General features: G+C 37.1%; 1 protein-coding gene across 1 annotated transcript in view; it reads right to left on the reverse strand.

Moving 5' to 3' along the window:
• Positions 1 to 4,586: 4,586 nt before the first annotated feature.
• The window catches only part of WDR27 (WD repeat domain 27), a 64,510-nt gene continuing 46,638 nt past the window's right edge, over positions 4,587 to 22,458 (reverse strand). Inside the window, exon 24 of the mRNA XM_083348815.1 lies at positions 4,587 to 5,038. Within this exon, the coding sequence (XP_083204941.1) occupies positions 4,991 to 5,038 (48 nt within the window). The 3' untranslated portion in view covers positions 4,587 to 4,990. The remainder of the gene's footprint in view (positions 5,039 to 22,458) is intronic.

Below are 22,458 nucleotides of genomic sequence, written 5' to 3' on the forward strand. Positions count from 1 at the left end.
TACATAGAAGAATTTCTCGGAGGGGTGTGTTGTGGCATTCATTTAGAAGAGAGTGAGCTACATTTACACTGGAGAGTACAATTTCTGAACTGAGGAAACTCAATCCCACAATTCCAGGTTTGGCCCTAAAGCAACTTTCTAGGTGTCGATTGCTGCTACTGTTATAGTTGATGTTGTCATCAATATCAAATGGAGGAAATACTTCAAAATTGCTGTCCTTTGAGAGAGCTAAGCCACAACATTCCTAGGTTGAACTATTTACCATGATTTTGGTCAGAGATGAAGATCCAAATGCCACAATGGAAGCATATTTCATTCTGGCAGAAATTTAACTGGTTGTTTTTTTTCCCCTGTAGACAAGCTGCTTTCAAAAGTTAAGCTGCCCACAAATAGCTACAATCCATAGAAACCTTCATACTTTCAGAAAGAATTAGCATGTTCGCACTCACTTGCCTAACAAGCTAAAAATATGTACAATGACGCTAGAAGGTGGAACTAGAGACTTTTACTTATCAGTCTAAATATGGGTTGGAGCAGCACAAAACAGGAAATAGAAATAGTGAGAAATAGGTTCCAGGAAGAACTACAACCACCCATAATAGTTCTAGATGTAAGAAGTCATAACAATCACTTCTAAATTTAGGACTGGAACAGAACTTTTCAGTGGATGAACTGAAATGAAAAATTACAATGAACTTTTCATAATGAAAATGACATTCCCCTCTCTGTTGGGACAAAGATCTGGTTTAAGAACAAAAATGGTATACAGGCCGAAGCATTTTCTCTCCAACAAAACAACTGGGGCTTCTGGTTCTTCTCCATTGTTGTTGTTGTTGTTAGCTGCGAAGTCGTGTCCGACCCATCGCGACCCTATGGACAATGTTCCTCCAGGCCTTCCTGTCCTCTACCTCTTCTCCATTATAATTCCATTAACCAAAGACCGAAGAATGCTTAGAGGAAAGACTATAAGAACTCTGTTGATTCTTGAAAGATGTATTGGCACTTTACACGTCAACCTTTGTGATAAAATAACCCTATCATGTGGGCTGGAAAAAAGGTGTGGCACAGTTAATTACAATTGCATCTTGCTCCCAATTTTATATCTGGGTAGCTCATATTTACAGTCTGTTACTCTCACATCCAGGTTGGTCTTAAAACAGTACAATGACTTTCAGTAAAGGTGGAGTCAAGAAATAGGATTTTAGGAAAAAAACAAAATTCCAGTGGTAGAAACCTTCTGTCTAAATGCTTTAAAAAAACCAGTAAAGAGCATACCAGTGGTGACACTGAATAAATTCTGGGAAAGGAACAAAACACAAAACAAATAATTTATTAGAGTAGCATACAAATTATCCTAAATTGTTCCCTGTAATCCCTTTCATTACAGAACCACAGTGCTTACTGCAAGCCACCCATTGCTAGAAATAAGCATTCCAGGACTCAGAAAAATATACTGCTGTCAGTTAATTATAAGTTATGCAATATATTCAATTGACTTGAGATGACCAAATACTTTCCCTTGAGTTTGCCATTATACAAGGTTCAACAATGCATAGTATTTTTCTATTATTACTAAGTGGCTTTGTCTACCTTGCACATCTCAAGACAAAAATGCAGCACCTTTTTATTTATTTATTTATTTTTTATTTTAATTCCATTTATATCCCGCCCTTCTCCGAAGACTCAGGGCGGCTTACAAGCTTAGCAGTAGCCTTCATTCTATGTATATGCCTGCTTATTAGGGCTTTCTCACACACCCCCTAAGCGGCATTATTACAAAGTCAGCTTAATTGCCCCCAACAATCTGGGTCCTCATTTTACCTACCTCGGAAGGATGGAAGGCTGAGTCAACCTTGAGCCTGGTGGGACTCGAATCTGCACTAATTGCAGGCAGCTGGTGTTACTTAAGGAGGCATTAGCCCACTGCTCCACCAAGGCTCTATTTTTGTCAGATACAGTAAAGATTCCAAGTTAAATCTTGCTGTTGCAAAGTTTACATTTGTGGCCTGTAGAATTTGTTGACAGCAAACTATGCTCTGGGTGACTAAAGGCCTTTCTATCATGATTTGTTGTCATGTCCCATTGTACCTGGTATTACATAAGTGCATTGTGTTTTTTGAAATGAAATCTGTGTCAATAACCTGTAATAAAGTTTGCCTTCATTTAAGGTTGGACATACCAGTAGTTTTTTAGTTTTGTTTCATGGTACATATTATACATACAAGTGGTTTTGCTCACATGGGCATCAACATAATTTGAATTTCTAGGTAAGTAATAAGTGGTAGACCTAAAATGGAAAACTTGGAAGTAGAGAATTAGCAATGATGACACAAGAGCCACATAGTAGAATAATCAGAAATAACAATTTTATTGTGATGGTGGGACCATTGGCAAAGAAATCTAGTAGTTTAGAATAGGGTTTTTTTAAATTAATTTTCTTCAATTTGAGAATTTTTAAAAAATACCAAAACATCTGGAGTCTGAACAACTGCAGAAATAAACTATTGATCTGATCAATTTACCTGCACCTGTGTCTATGTATTTGCATTTTTGCAGTCTATATTTCATAGGGGATTTCATACTGTCCAATAATCAAAACATCCAACACTGACACAACAAGAAAACCATTTAAAAACAAAAAATGATCAACAGAGGGGCAGCAATTAGTCTTGTAATAAGTCTTGTAAGATTGTCTAAACACAGCCACAACTATACATGAGCCATGAGTAATGTCTACATTGTATATGACTGTGATCTGATTGCCTAGCTTTCAACTAACAGCTATTCATCTGTTGATCATTTTTATTTTTAAATAGTTTTCTTGTTGTGTCAGCGTTGGATGTTTGATTGTCAGACTGCCTTGAGAGATCTCCATGAAAATCATCTAGTCTTGTAATTACTATATGCACTAGCTATTCCTCAATACAGAATTTTGTCAAGTGCTAATTTGCATTGAATCTTTGCCATACTGATCAGTCAGCAAAGAAAAGTTAAATACACCCAACAGATGGTAAATGGTAGTCTATCCACTGAAGAAGATCTATCACTCACAGCTTTAAGGGAACCAAATTTCCCTTCTCAGTAATGTACAAACATGACATAAAGAATTTAAATACTGCAGAAACGTCAGTTAGCTCAATGATAAGACAGTTCAACTTGAATAGCCTATCAAGTGCAGTAATTTACACCCATTGTCTGGAAAATCAGATACTTGACTTTGATACATAGATTCATTAAATTGTACAACAAACGTAATGACCTTTTGCATAGCAACCTGCAACTTCAGCTACTTCTTTTACATTTCCACTGGTACAGTATTTGTGGAATACAAACATATATTTCATATTACTTTTCAGATAAAGAGTTACCCTTTAGACACAAAGAGAGAAACAAAATAGAGACAAAGAGGCAGATAATATTGAAAAGGAGAAACGAGAATTCTAGAAAAATGGGAGTGGGGCCATAGCTGAAGAAGCAGAAATTATTACAATAGCTTCACCCCTTCTCCTATGCCACTACAGACCCTTATTCTGCATAAATGGGGGGTCTATCCCTATTCAAGTATTATATAAAGGTTTAAATTCACTATAAACAGCAGGAGAATTCCTATCAAGCAATATTCTACTGGTGAACTACTCTTTCAGAGGCATCTGGATGCCTTTGAAGATTGAACCAACAGACTTATTTTGTAACTACATGCCAAATATTAGACTATATTACTTCTCATATGGCAGAATATTTCTTTAAAACATGTAATATACAAGGATTCTTAGTGTCAGCATAACAAATTGCTGCCTGTCATTATAAAAATAATATATTGGATATTGATTCCATCAAGCTTTTTTCATATTATCAGTAGGATTTATTTTAATATACATTTACATCTAATTAAATATTTCATAATTATTACAATTATCCACAAAACTAAACACATTTTTGATCACTCACACCATATTATTTAAAAATCTTCTGACTAGTTTACTGATTTGTATCCAATGACCATTTGTTTCCATATTATGGAAAGTATAAATAGTGAAATAAATGTGTCTTAAATCGTAGTGGCCTTTATTTTGATTGAGCTTCCATTCTTATAGTTCTGAGAATGATAAAACTATTTATTATTTTTACTTATTTTACTTTATTAACTTATTTTACTTTCTTCCAGGAAATTTACAGTTGTGTGAAAGAACAGTAAGCATAGTTGTGTTTTTTTAATCCCATTTATATCCCGCCCTTCTCCGAAGACTCAGGGCAGCTTACAATCTAAAGCACAAATCAATGTGCTTAGCAATAGTTAAACATTAACTTTTAAAAATCCTGCAAAAAATACCTATCCTTATCGATATTTTAACAATCTGTTGAGAAAGTAGCATTTTCTGTGATTCTTTTTTAAAAAGAGCCATATTTTATTAGACAACTAAAGAATTTTTACAGAACAAGGAGAATGAGTTGCATAATAGTGTCTATTGACCACACAAAATCAAAGGTACATGAAATATATTAAAACATTGCTAGCATTTCCAAATCCAGAGGAAATACTTAACAGATCAGACCGTCTCTATAATTAAATCAAGATCCAAGAGGAATGAGTAGAATGTTCCTTTATTATTGAGGTTTAGGTGTTAGCAAGCAACTGAATAGCAAAAGTTTTATCTAATTTGTGTAATAATAAAAAATTATAGGATGGTTATAGGATGCTTACAGAAACAACCATCCAAAATATCAGTAAAATGCATTAGAAATTTATACACTACAGAAATTTAACTCTTGAGCTAATCTAATTACAAAGCTGCTTTTCCAGCAGTAAGATTATTTTTTTAAGCAAATCCCAGTTGGTTGACAAACAGTAGAACAAATGTGGAAGACTCTATTTAACTAAAATATGCTATATAGCTTGCCCAGTTACCATGCTCAGCTACCTATCTTTTTTTTCTTTCAAGAAGTTTAATTCTCAATGCAGGAAAACCAAAGATGTCAGGGCTGATCATTATCAGGGTAGAAACAATTGCAATTTGCCATCCAAGGTAGCTGTAATGAGCTGCAATTTAAAAGAAAAGATCCATGATTAGCTTATATATATATATCAATGGGCCAAAACATCCTAGAAAAGCTGTGTTATGGAACATCCACATGAATCCAGCATATGGTCATCAGCAACACAAATTCTATGCCATCTACAAAACTAGTCTAGGTCCTATGAAACACGTACTACAGCTATGATGCATGAAATGTTAGTGAAACGTTTTTATTCTTCTCACAGCTGCAGAATTGAAAAGGTCTCACAAGACAGCAGGGATCTCCTTTTACAGTTGAGATTAGACTGGACTGGAACCTTAGAACTCATTACACTGCTGTAAATTAATTACGGTGCCCTATGGCACCATATGGATACCATCTTTTTATATGTTTCTTCATAGTCTTGTATAGTTATATAGGAGCATGTTAAGTATTCTTATTGAATATACTGTATGACTCAAGCCTTTTTTCTCCTGAGTAGCATATGTGTCTCCTTATTATTCACTTCACTGTTCATAGCAGCCTTCTTGAGCAGGTTTTATTATGATATCCTATTTGTCCCAAAGTCACCCAATCTACATAGATCTGGGATTTGAATCCAGGATCAGAACTAGTTAATATTTGAATGGCAGACCCATCCAGAAATTAGAAATTACAGAGCTGTAGGTTATTTGAAAACACATTTCAGAAGAATATAAGAGCAAATCATTTATTTTATCATGAGGAAACAAATTTGATTTGAACAAAACTTTATCTTGCTTTATACTTTGAGCTAGATCAGATAATATAGCTGACCCTTAGGGAAATACTTTGGAATCAAGTTAGTTCTTCATTAGACTTTGGACAGATCAGGATTCTGCCAAAGTGAAGAAAAAAATAATTCTACATTGTCATACTGTGAATCTGGATCATTCTGATATTTTGTGAAGAATTTGGAAAATCAAAGGCAAGCAGAGCTAACGTGTCTGCATCACTTCCAGTACTAGTTTCCCAAAGTTTTAATATAAAGGAAACATCAGTGAGAAGAAATGAAGGAGGAAGAATTGGAGATGTTCTTTTGTGACTGACAAATCTATCTTCTTAGTCACAGAAGATCCTTGTACTATAATCATAGTGAAGAGTAACCTTCACTGAAATGATATTTATACTTCTGTGCTCTCTACAAGTCCTTCTTCTTAGCAGGGTCATTTAAAAGTGTTAAATATTTACAAGACTGATTTTTTTTGCTGTATTCTTAAAACTGTCCCACATTTTTAGGTGTTGTTTTTCTACAAATCTGTGCGTTATCTGCTGATATTGTGACAGACTTCAGCACTCAGAAAAAATAGTCTGCAATCAGAATTTAAAAGCAGCAACCTTCTTCCCACACTTTTATCTTCAGCTGGAAATAATCAGTCACCCCAGAAATAATGATGAACTGTGCCTATACATTTCATGTCCATGTATTCAAACTTAAGCAAAACTAGTTTCATTTCCCTCCCTGCAATTAATGGTTAAACCAAAAGCTAACCTGAATGATCCTGATGCAAAGTTATCGGTCAAATTCGAGCTAAAGAAATTATTCTAAAGTGAGTCAAATTAAGATGTCTTTTTTCCAAAGTATCACACAAAGTTCTAAATGTAAAAATTTTGGTCACCACAATGTAAAAAAGACGTTAAGATTCTAGAAAGGGTACTGTACAGAGAATAGCAACAAAGATGATGATTAGGGGACTGGAGGCTAAAACATATAAAGAACAGTTGCTGGAATTGGGTATGTCTAGTTTAATGAAAAGAAGGACTAGGGGTGACATGATAGCTGGGTTCCAATATCTCAGGGGCTGCCACAAAGATGAAGGAGTAAAGCTATTCTCCAAAGCACCTGAAGGCAGGACGAGAAGCAATGGATGGAAACTAATCAAGGAGAGAAGCAACCTAGAACTAAGGAGAAACTTCCTGACAGTTAGAACAACTAACCAGTGGAACAACCTGCCTCCAGAAGTGGTGAATGCTCCAACACTGGAAGTTTTTAAGAAGAGACTGGACAGCCATTTGTCTGAAATGGTATAGGGTTTCCTGCCTGAGCAGGGGATTGGACTAGAAGACCTCAAAGGCCCCTTCCAACTCCGTTGCTGTTGTTGTTGTTGTTGTTCTTATATGTTATTTTATGGTCAGTGTACAAAACGGTACTTGTTTATTAACTATTAATTTATCTAGAGGTTGAATGAAGAATGCAATACAGTGATGCAATTCGCAATACAACAGATACTAGAAACTCACATTTTCAAATTTAACAAGTCTATAAAAATAAAGATCAAGTAAAAATTTATTACTAATTTCATGATTACTTTATTCAGTATATGAGATATACACATTCTGCTGATGATGAGGATATTTTCAGTCTGTTTTCTGAGGCTGTTTTTGAAGAAGTGGGGGTTGGCTACAGATCTGAACATCTCTAGACTACTCAAAAAATGGTAAGCACTGAAGATCTGATAGCATTTGGTACATGCCATATCAAGACCTTCCCCCCCCATTCAAACCATATGCATACCAATGTTAATCAATTAAACCATCATGCCTGTTGATATTAAATGCTTATATGTCCTCAGTAAAGCAGATACTCTAGATCAGAGCCTTGTGGTGCTGATGCTGCTGACTTTATACTGTAGTCATGCCCAATGCTAGATTTGGCCCAATGATCACACTCTCTATGCATAGCACAAATGTCCCTTCCCAACCCTGAAGTTAATGGATTTCTTCTCAGCTGTTGTTCAAAAGATCAGAAATCAAACTTTGCAAGTCTCTGATTGGGTCAAAAAGCCTTTGGGCTAAATCTCCACATTTTTAATGGTGCCTTTGAAAGTGACCATCCAGCTAAATTCATTTATCTATCCGGTTCCAGAATGAGTGCTTTAACTATATAATTGTCTCTACGGTCCTTCTCCCTTATGCTAAGGCCCTAGAAGTTATACTTGAGTTTGCCAGCAATCATTTCCCGATCTTGCTCCAGTTAATTGTCTTCACTCAAGAAACACATACTGAAGACTGCCAACAACTCTTTCTAATGCCAACAGGAAGAATCTACTGCCAAGTCAAGTGGATCCCCCATCAAAAAGATAACTGAGCTACTGACCTCAGATTGCCTACAATGGTTTCAGTCTTTTCTGACATCAGCCGAGTCTCCTAATGTACTCTTGCAGAACTGTAACACCCTTACCAGAGAGCTTCACCAGGATCAAACTCATCTTAACAGTGCACCTTTGAAACAATAACAGCACTACTCCAAGCTATGGTTTGAAAAGGACTGTGTTACTGCCAAAAAAAAGAAGCACTTCATACTATTAATAGGCTTATGTATCTGATATTGCAGATATACCACCTCCAGCAGAAAAGATACTACAAACAACTGCTGGCATGCAAGGAAAAGGAAGCCATGAAAAGCATCTCGGCACAGCTTATTCAGGCAGTCAATTCCAATGACTCAACTTCATTCTGCCATATCACATCAAGCATTCCAAAGCAATATTCCATCCAGGTTTGACTGTCACATTCCTCACACTCAGTTTCCAGGATATGGGAGATATACTGTCAGAAACTCTTCACAGACACCTCCATTGAAAATGGATGCCCTGACTAAACTAAAGAAAATCTGACAATGCGGGCATCAGTGACAGTGATAGAGATCAAGAACTCTGTTGATCAACTAAGACCAGGGAAGACTATGGGGGAAGAGCTAATACCTCCAGAGACCATTAAAAAGAACCTCCAATCTGGCCTCATTCTTCACCTGCATTAACACCCAGGGAATAAGGATGATCCTGCTAATTGAGCCTTGGTGGAGCAGTGGGCTAATGCCTCCTTAAGTAACACCAGCTGCCTGCAATTAGTGCAGGTTCGCATCCCACCAGGCTCAAGGTTGACTCAGCCTTCCATCCTTCCAAGGTAGGTAAAATGAGGACCCAGATTGTTGGGGGCAATTAAGCTGACTTTGTAATAATGCCGCTTGGGTGTGTGTGTGTGAAAGCCCTAATAAGCAGGCATATACATAGAATGAAGGCTACTGCTAAGCTTGTAAGCCGCCCTGAGACTTCAGAGAAGGGCGGGATATAAATGGAATTTAAAAAAATAAAACTTATAAACCACTACTCAGGGTGCACAGGGCAATTGTACACCTCCCTGTTGGTTTTTTTTTAAATAACAACCTTACTACAACATACAATGTTGCCAAGTTCTATTCAACCATATTTAAATTTTGTTGGATGTTGACCTGTGCCATCAACTAGATTTAATGGGGGTCCTATTCATCATACTAGAGTGCTCTGTAATTTGATATAGTCTTCCATTTGTATGCTCCCCTACAACCATCTAATGCTCTTACCTCTCCTTTTCAATTCTTTTAGACTCTTGTTTACTTTCTATTTTAATACATACAATATATCTTTATATCTTCTAGCTTTTCATGCTTTTTTAATCTCTGGTGTATCTTCTATATTTTTAATTGATTGAACCCCAGCCTCCTTATGCTGATTTATGATCATAATAAAGATTTACTTTGATTTGAAGGGACATCTAGGAGCTCCAGGGTTCCTAGTAAAGGAAAGAAACCCAAAATCATCCTGGAAGATGACAATCGGAAACTATAAAAACTACACAGATGCAGTCATCGATCAGTCTTGACTTGAGACCAACTTTACCTTTTTTCTATCTCTCTTAGTCTATCACCATTACTAAAATAAGGAAGGAAATTTCAAATGTTCTTTGATAGTCCCAGATAAGAGGGTGTTTTTTTTAATCACTGAGATGTTGTTACAATGGTGATTAGCATTCTTTACAGCAGAGTGCCCTCTGCTGAAAATCCAGTTTCAAGTAAAAACAACAACAACACCTGTCAGGTTTCTTTGGGACACTAAAGACAAAAAAACACTTTCTTTTTAATTCAGTTCTTTGCCTCAACCCCTCCACTTGCACACCTGACTTCTGAAGAACAGAACAGTATTTGAAATCTAATAGGGAAACTTTTCTTTCTTGTTTTCAGTTTTACCATATTTCAGTTCTATTTCTTAGTTTTTTAGTCTTGCATTAATTTTTTTAATCTATAGAGTAACATTTAGGCTGACATTATTCAGCTCTATTTTAATCATACCGCTCTCTTCTCCCAAGTGTATCTATCTGAAAGATATCCCAAACATTATTATCTCATTATTTGGGGATAATTCTGCAATTCATTCTATGTATTGAAAATGTAATACTGATTTTTGAACATTTTCATTCTTTGGTTTTTAAAAACACTGCTAGAGGTAAAATATGATTGTTTTTCCTTCACAATATTATCAATGTATAGCCATATTGTTATTACTACTACTACTACTACTACTATTGTTATTTTTGTTGTTGTTGTTGTTATTATTATTATTATTATTATTATTATTATTATTATTATTATTATTATTTATTTTCAGCCTCTTCTACGTGCCATAAATACTGTGACTTACTTAATTTTTATTTCTTCTAAATTTGACTCTCTTTGCTGGGGTTCCAATTCTACCAGGATAAGTTTTTGAATTTCATTCACTTTTAATGTGACCTCCCTCTTGTGACCTCCCGTTTGGACTACTGTAACGCTCTCTACATGGGGCTGCCCTTGAAGACCACTCAGAGGCTTCAACTGGTGCAGAATGCGGCCGCGCGAGTTGTAATGGGGGTCTCCCGATACTCCCATGTAACACCTCTACTCCGCGAGCTGCATTGGCTTCCGGTTGCCCTCCGGGTGAAATTCAAGGTGCTGGTTATCACCTATAAAGCCCTACATAGCCTGGGTCCGGGATATTTGAGGGAACACCTGCTGCCGGCATCAAATGCCCTTCGCCCTGTGCGCTCCCACAGGGAGGGTCTGCTCAGGGTTCCGCAGGTAAGAGATTGCCGGCGGGTGACACCCAGGGATAGGGCCTTCTCAGTGGGAGCGCCTGCCCTCTGGAACCAGCTGCCGGTGGAGCTGAGAACTGCCCCCGACCTCCGATCATTCCGCCGGGGCCTGAAGACCTGGTTCTTTGAGCTCTCGGGCCCAGGCTGAGGAGAAATTTTTAATTGGGGTTTTAAGTGTACAGGGTCAATTTAATATTTTTTAATTTGGTTTTTAACTTTTGTATGGTGGATTTTTTAATTCCCTGTAAACCGCCCTGAGTCCTCAGGGAAAGGGCGGTATATAAATGTAACTAACTAAATAAATAAATAAATAATGTGCTCTTAGTTGTAGATTTTACAATTTCTCATTTTGCTTTTTGTTGATATTAATTTCTCACATTTGTGTATATAAATCTTTGTGTATATAAATATATAATATTTATCAAATAAATATACATTTATGTATATAATGTAATATATTGCAACTTTATTCTTTTTTATTTTACTCCTTATTCACAACTGATCCAACTAGGGAGGAGGAGGAGGAAGAGGAGGAGGAGATGCCAGATCTCCCATAGAAATCTTGGTCACTGTTTAATACAGGGGTGCCAAACTGCTGGCCCACAGGCCAGATGCATTATGCGGAAGACGCACCCACCCCATTGCTGGCAATGGCAAAAGCGTCCCGATACGTTGCACGATGTCACATGACATCGTGAGTTTGACATGTCTGGTTTAATACTTTCCAAAGTGAGTCTTCTATTCCACCAAGGAATAAATAACAGATGGATGAAGTAACACTAGTTTTATCACTTAATGAAAGCCACAGAATAATGATGATGATGATGATGATGATGATGGAAGGGACCATGGAGGTCATCTAGTCCAACCCCCCGCTCAGGCAGGAAACCCTATACCATTTCAGGCAAATGGCTGTCCAGTCTCTTCTTAAAAACTTCCAGTGTTGGAGCATTCACCACTTCTGGAGGCAGGTTGTTCCACTGGTTAATTGTTCTACCTGTCAGGAAGTTTCTCCTTAGTTCCAGGTTGCTTCTCTCCTTGACTAGTTTCCATCTGTTGCTTCTTGTCCTGCTTTCAGGTCCTTTGGAGAATAGCTTGGCTCCCTCTTCTTTGTGGCAACCCCTGAGATATTGGAACACTGCTATCATGTCACCCCTAGTCCTTCTCTTCATTAAACTAGACATACCCAATTCCAGCAACCGTTCCTTATAAAGATCCTGTGGATGCCTCTGAATACAGTTCCTGTTCATCTTCATACATTGGGTTCAAATCCTGTTTAATAGTACACTACCTACCAGTTTGCTACTATTAAACTTGGGGGATAAAGTTACTTCTTTACAAACTTTTTCCACCCAGAGGCAGTTTCCTGCCTCAGGTAGATTGCTCTGTCTCTATTGCAACAGTAGAAAAAGACATAGATCAAAAGTTATTTAGTGCTACTTTTCAATCTGATCGTCTAACAAAACCCATCTCTAGTTCTACAGTTTACAGAAAAATGAAAAAAAAAAATGTCACCTAGCAATTTTTGTTATCTCACTTTAGAATTTTCCTAAATTAGAGCAGCTTTTCCATCCTATTTGCCTTCCTTCTCCCCACCTTCAGACAATATCCCACTTGATTTTGGAACTGCTGCCTTATTCTCAGTGTTATATCAATTGTGTTTCAGGTTTGACTATTATGCAGAATAGCTGACACTGTTTTTCTAAATTGTGAACAAAATGATAGAATAAAAGCAGATACATTTATAGCAGTAATTTAGTACTAAATTGATTGTGCAGCTGTGTATAAAAAGACAAGTAATTATCCTATGTAAGCCAAACCTCTTTTGGGTTTTTTAATGTGTTCCTTTTTTTGCTATGATACACTGTCTAACTTACATTAATTTAATCCTGATAATTCTTTCCTCGACATTTGAGAAGGACTGGGAAATAATCAACATTACAGATTATAAATATTCCTAGTTCCTTCTAATCAATTGTGACTAGACTTTAGACCCTTCTGGTTACGAACTCAATTCATACCATGTTCAATTACCTAGGTGTTAATTTCTCATTTGAAAAAAGAGAATAGTATGATAAAGGAGACTACAACTATACTGTGGTTTTATATAATGGAATATAAAATATTCTGGGGTTTGCTTCATTTTTAAGTTGAATGGTATTAATATTTCAAGTTTGAATTCATGCAAACAAAGTTTTTTAATTGCAAATTGCAATCAGATTCTTAAAATACTAACTTTGTGTCAACCACATATACCATCTAGTACCAAATTGATTTAATTACTTTTTAAAAATGCAAGTAATTTACATTTCATTGAAAAAGTATTCTGGCCTCCAAACAATAATATGCAAACTGAACTCAGATGTCTCACAATTGTGGTAGTCTGTATATTGATTTATTTTTTTCCTAAGCTAATTTGGTTCTTCTGTATTATTGTAATATGGAAATTCTAGACTGAAAAATTGAATGACAGATTTAAAGATGTTCCTTTGTTCTAATCATTAATAAAAGGCAATTTCTTCAATGGCAAACTTTCACATAGCTTTCCTTCATGCTACTTGAAAAGGGCAGCTTTTTAAGTCTCACATTATAAAAGCTTGACTCTTAACTATCAGAAGCTAAATCTTTAGGCTACAGTCCTGTATCTGCACAGACTTAGATATAGTTGTGAGAAAGAATGACAAGGTGGTACTATTATTTCAATTTTAAGCTGTACCTAAGTGTAAATTCTAGAAAATATCAATGTTGTATGAGAGGAACAGAGATGAAACGAGTTATTATACCAGTGAAGCAGTGGTGGGATTCAGCCTGTTCACACCACTTTGGTAGAACTGGTAGCTAATTTTTTGTTGCCCAGGCCCAGAATGGACTTCCGGAAGTGGCATCCACACTGAGAACCGGTTGTTCACATATTTGAATCCCACCATTGCAGTGAAGTGGTAGATGATGAGCAGGATATTCTCAGGCCTGCAAGTTGTTTGCTCAATCCCTGGCCCACTTTTCAGAGCCTAAGACGGTATAGCACCAATTAGGCTTGTTAAGAGGTAAGGCTGTTTAAGGATGGTTTGCTGTTTGAAGTTAAAATAAATTAAAAATGAATATTGAAGTCTCCTTCAGAAAACCAGCCTTGCTCTGCAATGATGTTTTGAAATGCCCTCACTAGGCCTATTCTTTGTAGGAGTGGGAGTTTTCAGCGGAGGACAAGTAGGTTATAAGAACAGGCTGGGTGTGAATAAAATGAATGTCAGTGGAGGAAAAGAAATAAGTGACTGAGAATGGGGAGATCGCTCTGGAAAAGCACATTCAGGCCATTTGCCTATAGCCCCAATGAATGTGCCTGGAGCTAATTCAGTCCTGGGCTAAGATAGATTCACCATTCCTGGCAAATACCATGCATTTTCCAAAGAGAAAGCATGAATGCTACTGCTAGTCAAATGATTTTACCATCTAAGCATCTTTCACTTAATGGGAAACTAAGATGGAATTGAATCTTTTGCTATTTTTCCAAACCACAGTTGGAAAACTGCCATGCCGCTATTCATATTATGATTTTAGTTGACTGGATTTTCAAGGGTTTTTTTCATTCCCCCCACCCCCAAAATTTTTGACAGAATCCCCGTGATCCTTCATCTTTGATATATTTGGGACAGTGCCATCTGAAAAAAAAATTCTTGCTGAATTGAAATGGTTTCTTTGTCAGACTTTATACCACTTCTCTGGGCACTTTTGGAAATACTTGTGATATTCAGAAGCTGCCTTTTTTAATATGCACGAAAACTGAAACTTTCTTCAGTTTATGATGACAGACTTGGGGATTTTGAAATGGCAGGTTGGTGAAAGTACATATTGAAAAATAGATAGAGACTTTTGGATTAATGCAGAAAGTCACACTGAACTGCATGAATATGCAAAAGAGAGTTCATGGTTTACCCAAGGCTTGCTTAATCTTAGGAAAATAACTCTGCTAAGCAGAAGAATGAAGCAAAAGAATAAAATATCTGAAATGCTGACTTTGAAAGTTTGATTTGATAAGGATCTAATCTGGGCTTCTTGCATATGGAAGATTAAATTAAATAGTTTCTCTAATAAGGGAGTAACTTCAAAATTTTGGATATGATACAAAAGAATGTTTTTATATGTATGTATGTATGTATGTATGTATGTGTATGTGTATGTATATGTATATTATGTATGATTTTCTCCATTCTAATACATTTATAGATTTTGATTGTTAGGTAGTAAAGGTGAAATCTTAAGTAGTAAAGCTGAAAAATTACAATTGCATTTCAATTTGATTAGTATACAAATATATTTTGATAAATAATGTCAGAAAGGCAATCAATCTATCAAAATCCTTTAGTAGTCTTCCCAGGTTGCATTACTACATCTGTTCAGACAGAAGCAAGCCTAACTTTATTATATTTTATCAAAATAAAAAATGAAAGTCCCATGAAAACAAATTTATTACTAAAGATATACCTCCAGAAACTGAGTGAAGATGAGATGCTGGTTTTTGAAAATAAATAGTGCAACTTTCTCTAGATGGTCCCCCCTTTCCACTATTTTAAAGTGTAACTTGTATTTTTAGTTTATTAAACTAGTTGCTTGCATTTAATTTTTTGTAGAAAAATTAATTAGATTAACTAATGTGACACATTTCTAGAATTGGTATTTCTAGTGTGCAAGAATTCATACAGCCATTATTGTTGCTCAAAGACATATCATATTCTTATTTTCTATTGGCCTCATTATGTCCACATCATAAAAGAATCATGCTTTCTAGCCATTTACTTTTCTTTAAGGAAACTATTTTTTAAATCATGGCAGTGTCAGTAGTCAAAACATTGTTATACACAGCGTCCAAAATATTGAATTTGAGAAATGGAGATTCTTCCAAGAGGAAAAATTAACCTAACACTGCTTGGCTATAATTATTTTAAATTTTCCTTGCTACTATAGGTGCCAGCAAATGCAACAGTTTGTATTGTTTTCAGCTCCTGACAATTTCAAGTAGGTTAATTTTTCTATTATTTTGATTCAAGATTTAAAAAAAACACAGAATCTTAATACTGTTTAATCATTTCCTGGATCCTTATCTTCTCTAGTTAAGCTTTCTGGGAATTAGGCACAAGTAGAATATATTACAGGTAGTCCTTGGTTGCAATGGCAATTCAGAGAATGATTACTGTTGCTAAACAATGGAGATGTATAGCATGATGTCACATGACTCTATTGCTTACTGACAATTCCAAGACATATAGATCATTAAGGGTGAAATGATGGAAGTCCCATGTAAAGAGCACTGGAGTACTGTAAGGGGTGGGCAATCCTAGGAGGCCCGGAGGGGGGTGCGATGGTTGAAGAAAAGAGAAGGAGACTGTAGTATGGTGTGAGTGAAGAGAAGATGTCTATGGAGATTCTCAATCATCTAGGTCAGGGGTAGGCAACCTTGGCTCTTGTATGACTTTTGGACTTCAATACCCAGAATTCCTGAACCGGCCATGCTGACTCAGGATTCTGGGAGTTGAAGTCCACAAGTCATAAAGAGCCAAGGTTCCCTACCCCTGATCTAGGTCATGGTGCACCTTTGGAACAAGTGAAGGGAGGCTAAGAGAAGGAGGACACTGATGAGCTCAGGCAAGCCAAAGGAAGAAAGATGCACCACAATGTAAGCAAAGGGAGGCCAAGGGAAGGACACAAGTGCAGGCGCACAGGAAAGCAGCGGGAGAGGGAACTTAGTAGAGCAACTTGTGACCTTCCCATCAGACTTTCCCACCAACTTTGCTTGTGAGCAATTGGCAGATAATGGTGATCATGTGAGCACAGGAGGCTGCAACCATCCAAAGTGCATGCTGGTTGCCGGTGCCTGAATCATGATCACGTGATGCAGGGGTGTTATAATGGCCAAACGTTTGAGGGCTAAATGTAAGTACCACTCATTCGGCACCACTGTACATTCAAATGGTCACTGAACAGACGATTGGTAAGCAAGGACCATCTATACATCAGAAATCCATATGGAGTATATCTGCGTTTCAAAAGAATGACTTCCCCAGCTCCACAAAATTAGATTTTGCTGAAATGTTGTGTGAGTTTGGTGGTTTTAGAAGATGGCTGAAAGTTCAGATCACATGTGAAGATGTTGAAATGCTGTAATGTCAAGATCTGTTGAGCTTTGGCATGGCAGGAATCCCCCAACTTTGGAAGTCTTCATTAAATGGACAGAGAAACTGAGTGAAAGATTTACCCACATTTCTCTCTAGCAAGGAAAAATACAGGATTGTCTTAATAATGATAATAACACCACAACTGACAAAGCTCAGAGGAATCTCTCCCTTTAAATTTAATTGAGATAGAGGCTTTGGTCACTTTGCACTATAATTCAGGTGTTTCAAACTTGGCAACTTTAAGATGTGTGTAATTCAACTCCCAGAATCTTCCAGGTAAGCATGCAGGTAAGTGAGTACATGGATATTGTAATCCAGTTGTAAAATAATTTCTTATTCTGTGAAATAATTTCTAAAGCACTTTTTTCATCAGAATGGCTGGAAAGTGGCAGAAAAAAATACAGAATGATTTCTTTGCCACTGGTCTGAGCCTCTTAATTATATAACCACTTTTGAATACAGGTAGTCCTTGATTTACAACCATTCGTTTAGTGACTGTTCAGAGTTACACCAGCACTGAAAAAAGTGACCTATGATTGGTTTTTTGCACTTATAACTGTTGCAGCATCTCCATGGGTCATGTGACTGGAATTTGGGCACTTGGCAACTGGCTTGTATTTATGACAGTTGCACTGTCCTGGAGCCACATGACCACCATTTGTAACCTTCCCAGCCAGCTCTGACAAGCAAAGTTAATAGGGGAAACCAGATTCATTTAACAACAGCATGATTCACTTAACAACTGCATGATTCGCTTAACTATGGCAAAAAAGGTTATAAAATTAGGAAAACTGAATAATTGTCTTGCTTAGGATCAGAAAGTTTGGGCACAATTGTGGTTGTAAGTCAAGGACTACCTGTATTGATATAGTTCAGACCTTTGATCTCAAACATTTGCATTGACTCTTATTTGGATAGCTACTTGTCCATGAAATTGATAACCTACACATTAAATAGGCTCAGACCAGTGTTTAAGGAAACCATTCTATATATTTTTTTTCTACCAGTTCTTAGTCATTTTGTAAAACATTCTTCACAGCCCAAAATGGAATCTTTACCTATTTTGAAACAACTTAAAATTGGATTCAAAGTTACTGAGTTCCATTTCTAAACCTTAAAAGATGAATCAGGGATGATAACAGTGAACCAACTTTCTCATAAGCTTAACTTTAAAATATATAGACACTGGAAATGTTACACTAGAGGTTTTTTTTTTACCAATTTCCTGATCTAATCTTCCCCTCACCCTGCCACATATACCTGCCATTAGCCCATTATGGCAGTATGAGACAAATAATCAGGTAAAGCATCTTTTGGATTAGTCACTGAAGCTAGTTTGAAGAGCCCAGATAAAGTGGCTTTTGATGACCTTCTCCTGAAAGTGCACATTTAATCATTGGAGTTTAAACTCATGCATCGATAACATAAGCAATTCTTGTATACAGCATGACTAATATAGGTATATATATTGGGTCCTTTGTCATATATGAGATGTCAATGAGTATTTTGAAAACAAACCCTATGGCTCTCTTATTGGCTGTGCTGTTAAAGCTGACATGGAAAGCTAGAACATCTGGCAGAAAGGAAAACACAAGATTTCAATGTGTGCATTAGCCCATTCTCTCCAACTTACATGTATATCAATCTTAAGAGGAAAAGAGTTATTTAAATTGCCTTTAGAAAGACTCCACAAGGTTTGGCATCAATAGTTCAAAGCTGAATGATTTCAGTTTTTATAAGACTTGCATAGGAAAATGCTTCCTATGCATTTCATTGCTTTCAAGGTGGAATATTCAAACATTGCAGGTTTTTAGAAAGATTGGTGTGTGCTGCCAACAATCTGCACTTAGATATATTTCCTTATTTGATATTTTTTTTCTCTCCTCGTTATTTTGAGCACTTACTCTACCCTGAAGTGAGTTTATTCTATCCAATAGCTGTTGAATGAATCCTGAGGTCTTCTAGTCCTGTTTCTGAAAGCAACATAGCTTAGACATAAAGTCAAGAGAATAGCAGAAATTTATTTCAATTAATTCTGAATCTTGGTCCATTATCTGATGCATTTGCTTTGTTGTGATGAACGTAAGGGGTAGCTAGCATTTGTGGTAGGAATACTAGAAGAAAAAGAAGAAAGTCTTCATTTTGTCTGTCACTGTAAAATCTTGATGGACAATAGGAGAGCAGTCCTGAATTAAATGGAAAATATGAAGACCTATTTGGGAGCCAGGCTAGAAAGAAGGAATGGTTGGACCTAGTGTGGACAATATTTTCTAAGTATTCAAATTAATATGAAACATTACTCTTAATTCTCATACTTAATTGTTTCAGAAAGAAAAATAATCACAAAATCCATTGCAAAATAATTTTTGAACATCTCTAACAATGACTGCAGATACTTTATTTGCTGGGGGCATAAGACGAAAATGTCAGTCTTTAGAACTCGGGATAAAACTGTTATTTTCTAATGTAGCAGGGAATTTAAAAAGGCAATAAATCTGAGCCAGGGCAAGTTCCACTAGTACAGCAAAGTTATCATTATCAGATACTAAACAGAAACACAAGAAATGCTGATTAATTCAATCACGATTGTGCATCAGATTTTCTTATTTGATTATATTAATTTTAGCAATGTTAGTTCTGAAAGAAATTACAGTGCTTAGTATTCTGTTTAAAATTTCAGCCAACTGGGTCTTTGCAAAAGTTCTTGGTGTTCTGGATTCTCACTGCTATTGCCTCAGCTGCTCTACAACCCCCAACTAGCATCAACTATGACTATAATCCTCTACTGAACCCTGTTTAAAGCAAACACCATACACTTTGCAATTCCCCAGGATATCTGTTAGCCACACCAAGAACTATTTAATATTAGAGTTGTGATTTCAAATTGTTACAAGTGCTGCACACACAAAAAAAATACTAATTCAATTTCCAAGAATCACAGCACTGAAAAGTTTTTATGGAGTGACAGAAAAGCTTCTAGTAACTCAAAAACGAAAAGCTCTGAAACAGGTTTTTCACATTGACCACTTAGGTGCCTTATAATCTAGGAACCCAAACACAATTACAGCTGCCCATATCTTACTTCATTTTTCTTTCTCTCTCCTTTCTGACTAGGGAGTTCCTTCTTTCTTTGTTTTTTTTCTCTTGCCCTTCTCTTCTTTCTCCTTTCATGGTAGAGTCTTTCCTTTCCTTTCCTTTCCTTTCCTTTCCTTTCCTTTCCTTTCCTTTCCTTTCTTTTCCTTTCCTTTCCTTTCCTTTCCTTTCCTTTCCTTTCCTTTCCTTTCCTTTTCCTTTCCTTTCCTTTCCTTTCCTTTCCTTTCCTTTCCTCTCTCCCTCCTTCCCCATCTATTGCCTGGTTAACCTCTCAGCCAATCTTTTCTAGCCGAGCCTTGCCTCTCTGATTCACCTGCACAAAAATCCACCTGCTTCTCCCATACTAAATTGAGTTATGAGAGATAGTGGTGGTTCCCAGAAGGTGGTGCTAGTCTGACTGGCTTTGAGGTGACTAGCCTCCTTTGTTGCCAAAAGACACAGTGGGCTAAGCCAAGGGGAGTTGCCAGGATAGAGAAGCAAACAAACCCTCAAAATGGGAGTCAGTTACTGCCTAAGTTTCTGAAGTGGCTGGATTATTGTTTTATGCATACACAAATAAATAAATCTCTGTTACTAAGATAAGCCTTCTTAACCTAAAATTGGGAACAAATAAAAAGCATATAAAGGAAATATGTCAACTGGATCAGCATATGTTTGAGGCAAAGCTTTCAGACCTCCCCAAATACTGAGTCATAGAACTGATTACGGTGAAATTGACCTCAACTGTTTAGGACAGGGGTAGGCAACCTCGGCTCTTTTATGACTCATGGACTTCAGTTGAAGTCCATGAGTCATAAAAGAGCCGAGGTTGCCTACCCCTGGTTTAGGATATAAAAGTGATGCTGGTACAATTTCACAATTCCTGAAACAGAAAGGGTAGTACTAGGAATAATTTAGATTTAGATTTAGATTTATTTGATTTATATACCGCCCTTTCCCGAAGGACTCAGGGTGGTTTACAGGACATTTTAAAATCATACCAATACAAAATACAAAGTTAAAAGACAAATAAAAGATTAAATTATCCCTGAAAATAAAACCCAGTTAAAATTCTCAGCCTGGGTCAGAGAGCTCAAAGAGCCAAGTCTTCAGGTCTCGGCGTAATGAACGTAGGTCAGGGGTAGTCCTGAGCTCCACGGGCAGCTGGTTCCAGAGGGCAGGCGCACCCACAGAAAAGGCCCTCCCCCTGGGTATTATCCGCCGGCAATCTTTTACCGGCGGCACCCTGAGAAGACCCTCTCTCTGCGAGCGCACTGGACGCAGGGAGCTTGATGCTGGCAGCAGGTGTTCCCTCAAATATCCCGGACCCCAGCCATTTAGGGCTTTATAGGTCATTACCAGCACCTTGAATCTCACCCGGAGGGCAACCGGAAGCCAATGCAGCTCACGGAGTAGAGGTGTTACATGGGAGTATCGGGAAACCCCCATCACAACTCATGCGGCCGCATTCTGCACCAGTTGAAGCCTCCGAGTGGTCCTCAAGGGCAGCCCCATTGCAGTAGTCTAAACGGGAGGTCACGAGCGCATGAGTGACTGTGCGTAGGGCAAATACAAATACAAATACAACTCCGCACAGTCAAAGAACTGGTTTTAGATAATATTGTAAGATTTTGCTACTAAAATAAGAAGGAACAAACAAAATATCCTGTGTCAACGCTGTAAACACTGGATGTTCCCACTCTGGCAAATGATGAAAATTGCAGCCATTTCCCCTTTGCTTTTAACATGCTTTTTCTTCTATTTAGAAGTCAGGTGCAGAAGGGGGGTTGGGATGAATGGTTGAGCTCAGCTAGCCATAATAATAACGCTGCTCTGTGGGAACTCAAGGACGAACTGATAATGGTTTGGCAGGCTGAGGAGCTGGAGAGAAAGCCCGTTTCAGGCTAATTGGAGAATGTGATTTATGACTGCTTATTGGGGGTGGAAATTGCAATTTGTTACTTTGCATCCGGGAGAAGGGAATTTAGTTTTGGGTTCAACTATGTAGTGCCAATACTTTGTTTCCTGAATAAAATGTTCTTTAAGGAAGAATTATTGCCTTGAAGTTCTTTTGATGGGTTTCATCTATCAGAACCATGACATCCTGCACTGATAACTATACATTTACAATATGAATGTGGTTGGAAGATAGCAACAGATCCTCATTGTGGATGTCCTATTACCTTGATATAATTCATTTCATTTCATTAATTTTTATTATCCTTGATTACCATCTAGTATCACTTGGTGCTAGGCGGCATATAAATTTAATTAATAAAATAAATAGTTTGTCTTAATT

The sequence above is a fragment of the Vipera ursinii genome (genome assembly GCF_947247035.1).
Source record: "Vipera ursinii genome assembly, chromosome: 1".
Classification (NCBI taxonomy): domain Eukaryota; kingdom Metazoa; phylum Chordata; class Lepidosauria; order Squamata; family Viperidae; genus Vipera; species Vipera ursinii.